This window comes from Conger conger, chromosome 19 (genome assembly GCF_963514075.1).
Source record: "Conger conger chromosome 19, fConCon1.1, whole genome shotgun sequence".
In the NCBI taxonomy this organism is placed as follows: Eukaryota; Metazoa; Chordata; class Actinopteri; order Anguilliformes; family Congridae; genus Conger; species Conger conger.
The window spans coordinates 19,643,816-19,648,815 of record NC_083778.1 but is presented as its reverse complement, the minus strand read 5'-3'; the positions used below and the strand labels follow the sequence as shown (position 1 = coordinate 19,648,815).

Genomic DNA, 5,000 nt, shown 5'->3' with positions numbered 1-5,000 from the left:
AAAAGCATACAAAGACAATGCATTGACTGCTTTGAAGTTTTTTTTTTTGTTTTGTCCAAGTTTGGTTTTCATTTAACGCTAACGCAGTCAAGACCCTGTCATTCGAATGAACTGAGTAGCACCAGGGCGAGGTCCTCGTGAAGGAATCGGTTTTTCTGCGAATGTGAGCGAGCTGCACTTTCACGGAGCCTCAGTGTAACTGGAGGCTCGTAACGTTGTAAGGGACACTCCGTGTCTTTGATCACACGTTCACCACAGAGATATCACTTCAACCTGTGTCTAACCGGGGCTTGGAGCTAATATTATTTTACAGAAAGAGTGCAGGATTATTTGAAATTGAATCTGGGGGAAGGTGCATAATGGGTGGTGGGTGGGCAGTGCACAGCCCATATAGAGCTGGGGTCTGAATGCTTGGGACTTATGGACTGTAGTCCTGGACTTTACATAATTCTGTGGGTCTGACTCACCCTGGGGGCCAGTTAAAGGGCTCTATTGTGTGTGTGTGTGTGTGTGTGTGTGTGTGTGTCCATGTATACATATGTGTGTGTGTGTGTGTTCAGATGAGATAAAGGCTGTGTGTGTGTTACAGGACACTTTGGGTGTGTGTGTGTGTGTGTTCAGATGAAATAAAGGCTGTGTGTGTGTGTGTGTGTGTGTGTGTATAAATGTGTGTGTGTGTGTGTGTTACAGGACACTTTGGGTGTGTGTGTGTATGTATGTATGTATAAATGTGTGTGTGTGTGTGTTACAGGACACTTTGGGTGTGTGTGTGTGTGTGTGTGTGTGTGTATGTATGTATGTATGTATGTATAAATGTGTGTGTGCGTGTGTGTTAAAGGACACTTTGTGTGTGTGTGTGTGTGTGTGTATGTATGTATGTATAAATGTGTGTGTGTGTGTGTGTGTGTGTTACAGGACACTTTGGGTGTGTGTGTGTGTGTGTGTGTGTGTGTGTGTGTGTGTGTGTATGTATGTATGTATGTATGTATAAATGTGTGTGTGTGTGTGTGTGTGTTACAGGACACTTTGGGTGTGTGTACCACGGCACCCTGCTGGACCCCAGCGGTCTGAAGCTGCACTGCGCCGTCAAGTCCCTCAACAGTGAGTACCATCCTGGGGCCCCGCTCACCCCCACATCCTGGGGCCCCGCACCTCCTTGTAGCATGGGGCCCCGCACCTCCTTATAGCCTGGGGCCCCGCACCTCCTTGTAGCCTGGGGCCCCGCACCTCCACACAACACACAATAAGCTGACACTCAAAGGCCCTCCCCAGTAATTTGTTCTAATCACCTGTATTTGCTCATTAGCCCAATTTTCTCATCCAGGAGGTAGGGCTAACTGGCTGGCTGAGCTCATGGGGTTTGTGGAAGAAACACATGGCAGGTCTTTGACTGTCCTTCTGGCCCCTGGACTTTACACCTCTGCTATGACTTGTGGATGTATGCACAAGTTATAATCTGTCACTAATCTGTGCATGTCACTGCTCCTTCTCTCTAACCTCTGGGCCGAGATGAATGGGGCCCCTGCACTGTCATTGGTCGTAATTTCATAAACACGTCACTCATTGGCTGAGAGATTTATGGATTCATTCTTCCTTTGATGTTGATTCACAAAGCTGATATTGTTTTTTTGTTTTTTTTTGTCTGTTCTCTACCGGTCTTTTCATTGAGTTCTGGAAACTTCCGACCACTTTATATTGTCTCCCGATTCAATGATGCTGTTGTAACACAATCGCATTCCCCCTGTGTGGGTTATGGATATTTTCCGGGCTGGAAAACATTGTTTCACGGCCCTGGTTCTTATGCAGGTTTTTCATGTCACTGTTCGCCGTGGTGAAAGTTTAAGCCAAACGTTTCGCCTTCATTGAATTTCTGTGCATTAATTTTCCAAGCAAGGTACTAGAATGGAATAACAGGCCCTTTTTGAGATGAATCTGACAAAATGTGTTTTTTTTTAGTCTACGGACATTTTAGGAGCTCCACCATGGATGAAATGAGCTGTCCGCTCTGTTCTGGATCAGAATAATGTGTTTTCGTTTTGCTTGGGGATGTGAGCGACTGCGTCTGTGTATTAACGGGGCGCTCCCGTGCCCCGCAGGGATCACGGACATCGAGGAGGTGTCCCAGTTCCTGAAGGAGGGCATCATCATGAAGGACTTCAGCCACCCCAACGTGCTGTCCCTGCTGGGCATCTGCCTGCCCCCAGGGGGTTCCCCGCTGGTGGTGCTGCCCTACATGAAGCACGGAGACCTGCGCAACTTCATCAGGGACGAGACGCACGTACGACCTCCTCGCCCCGCTCCTAATATACCCCTGAACTTTCTCTAGTGCATTAATATACCCCTAGACTTTCTCTAGTGCTTTAATATACCCCTAAACTTTCTCTAGTGCATTAATATACCCCTAAACTTTCTCTAGTGCATTAATATACCCCTAAACTTTCTCTAGTGCATTAATATACCCCTAAACCTTCTATAGTGCATTAATATACCCCTAAACTTTCTCTAGTGCATTAATATACCCCTAAACTTTCTCTAGTGCATTAATTTACCCCTAAACTTTCTCTAGTGCATTAATATACCCCTAAACTTTCTCTAGTGCATTAATATACCCCTAAACTTTCTCTAGTGCATTAATATACCCCTAAACTTTCTCTAGTGCATTAATATACCCCTAAACTTTCTATAGTGCATTAATATACCCCTAAACTTTCTCTAGTGCGTTAATATACCCCTAAACTTTCTTTAGTGCATTAATATACCCCTAAACTTTCTCTAGTGCATTAATATACCCCTAGACTTTCTCTAGTGCATTAATATACCCCTAAACCTTCTATAGTGCATTAATATACCCCTAAACTTTCTCTAGTGCATTAATATACCCCTAAACCTTCTATCGTGCATTCATATACCCCTAAAGTTTCTATAGTGCATTAATATACCCCCTATAGCTACTGTACTGCACTCCTGAAGTTTCTATAGCACATTGATATACCCCTAAAGTTTCTATAGCACACTAATACACCCATTACCGCTGGACCCAACCTTGCTACTGGGGATGAACGGTCCTGGAGATATTAATTTCAGTGCTAACTAAACTCACTTCCTCCCACAGTGAGAGATCGCATTGAGCTGCTAATTCGTAGAGTCAGGTATGCTACATTAGGGTTGGAGTGAAAACCTACAGGACTGTAGATCTACAGGAACAGGGTTGGGCAGCACTGCTCTAGCTGTTGAATGAGGTGTGCTTTGTCAGGGTTGGAGTGAAAACCTGCAGGACAGTAGATCTGCAGGAACAGGGTTGGGCATACCTGCCCCGTAGGCATTATGATGTATTCACCTGGGGGTTTCGTTGTGAGCTGTTCTGTTATGAAGCTTTTTCTTGTCGATGGAGATGGATGAGGCTTTTCATTGTGTTAATAAACCAAACAGACAAAAAGGTGTGAATAACAGACAGTGTGTCCTGAGGTGTGGCGGTGTGAGGCTTTAGGTATGGTATTCGAGCTGCACAGGGCTCTGCTTTCACTGACCCGGTCTGACCCGGTATTCTCGGGCGTGTCCTACAGAACCCCACGGTGAAGGACCTGATGGGGTTTGGGCTGCAGGTCGCCAGAGGGATGCAGTACCTCGCAAGCAAGAAGTTTGTCCACCGCGACCTGGCAGCCAGGAACTGCATGTAAGCAAAACGTCTTAACTGTTTTAATCCCGTGATAATACTTAAGATCTTTATTTCTCTCAAGTAAAACATATCGGCTTGTTTTAAGTTGGTGTTTGCTTGACAAGTGAAATGTTCTTATTTCATTGGCAAATCTCATTGGCAATACTTTCATCTTTTTAGAGCAAAAAGGTTTTGAGATTTTATGTCATGAAGATTTTATGTCTCAATATTAGCCTAAAATACTATTTTTTGGTTTTTCAGTGCAGTGGGGGGAAGTTGTGTACATGTGCGTGTGTGCATGTGTGTGTGGGCTAAAAGGAAACGGTGGCTAGCCGAGACTTGTTTTCCTCTTCATGCTGCATTGTTGTATTGTTGGTGTGCTGAGATTAATCACACACTCCGTTTTGTACACAGGAAGCTCGGCTCATTAATTACTCACTTTCATTCATTCCCATGTCACACCGCAGTGACACACTGCTCCTTGCAGTCTGATACAATGCCTTTAAAGCCATTAAATCAGCCGCTGTTTTCTATTAAATCAGCCGCTGTTTTGTATTTTCTGCTGATAAATGTGTTATCGCTTCACTTAGTCAACTGAGTTGTGTCTTGAATTGCTTATTTCCCCTTGGCATTCCTTTGTCGTATTTTGCATCAGAAAGGACACAGAAAGGACCCTGAAATAGCTGACTTGTAAGTGCTCTTTACATCCAACCAGACATCTCTCTCATCTCTCTCAATCAATCTTCCCCTCTCTCTCTCCCTTCCTCTGTCTTCGCTCTATTTTATATATCTCTCCCTCCCTTTCACACTTTCCTCTCTCTCTCTCTCTCTCTCTCTCTCTCTCTCTCTCTCTCCCTCCCTCCCCCTCTCTCTCCCTCCCTCCCCCTCTCTCTCTCTCTCTCTCCCTTCCTCCCTCCCCCTCTCTCTCTCTCTCTCTCTATCTCTCTCTCTCTCGCTCTCTCTCTCTCCCTCCCTCCCTCCCTCCCCAGGCTGGATGAGAGCTACACGGTGAAGGTGGCTGATTTCGGCCTTGCGCGGGACGTGTACGACAAGGAGTACTACAGCATCCACAACAAGAACGCCGTCAAGCTCCCGGTCAAGTGGATGGCCCTGGAGAGCCTGCAGACCCACAAGTTCACCCCAAAGTCTGACGTGGTAATGGGGTCTAGACCCACAAGTTCACCCCAAAGTCTGACGTGGTAATGGGGTCTAGACCCACAAGTTCTCCCCAAAGTCTGACGTGGTAACAGGGCCTAGACCCACAAGTTCACCCCAAAGTCTGATGTGGTAACGGGGTCTAGACCCACAAGTTCACCCCAAAGTCTGACGTGGTAACGGGGTCTAG

The 5,000-nt window shown here is 45.9% G+C and overlaps 1 protein-coding gene across 4 annotated transcripts in view; it reads left to right on the top strand.

Moving 5' to 3' along the window:
* LOC133119378 (hepatocyte growth factor receptor-like) overlaps positions 1-5,000 on the top strand; it is a 39,351-nt gene that overhangs the window by 30,062 nt on the left and 4,289 nt on the right. For all 4 annotated transcript variants that reach the window (XM_061229927.1, XM_061229926.1, XM_061229929.1 and 1 more), the window contains exons 16-19: positions 1,021-1,101; positions 2,097-2,278; positions 3,564-3,673; positions 4,645-4,810. In XM_061229927.1, coding sequence (XP_061085911.1) covers positions 1,021-1,101; positions 2,097-2,278; positions 3,564-3,673; positions 4,645-4,810 — 539 coding nt within the window. The remainder of the gene's footprint in view (positions 1-1,020; positions 1,102-2,096; positions 2,279-3,563; positions 3,674-4,644; positions 4,811-5,000) is intronic.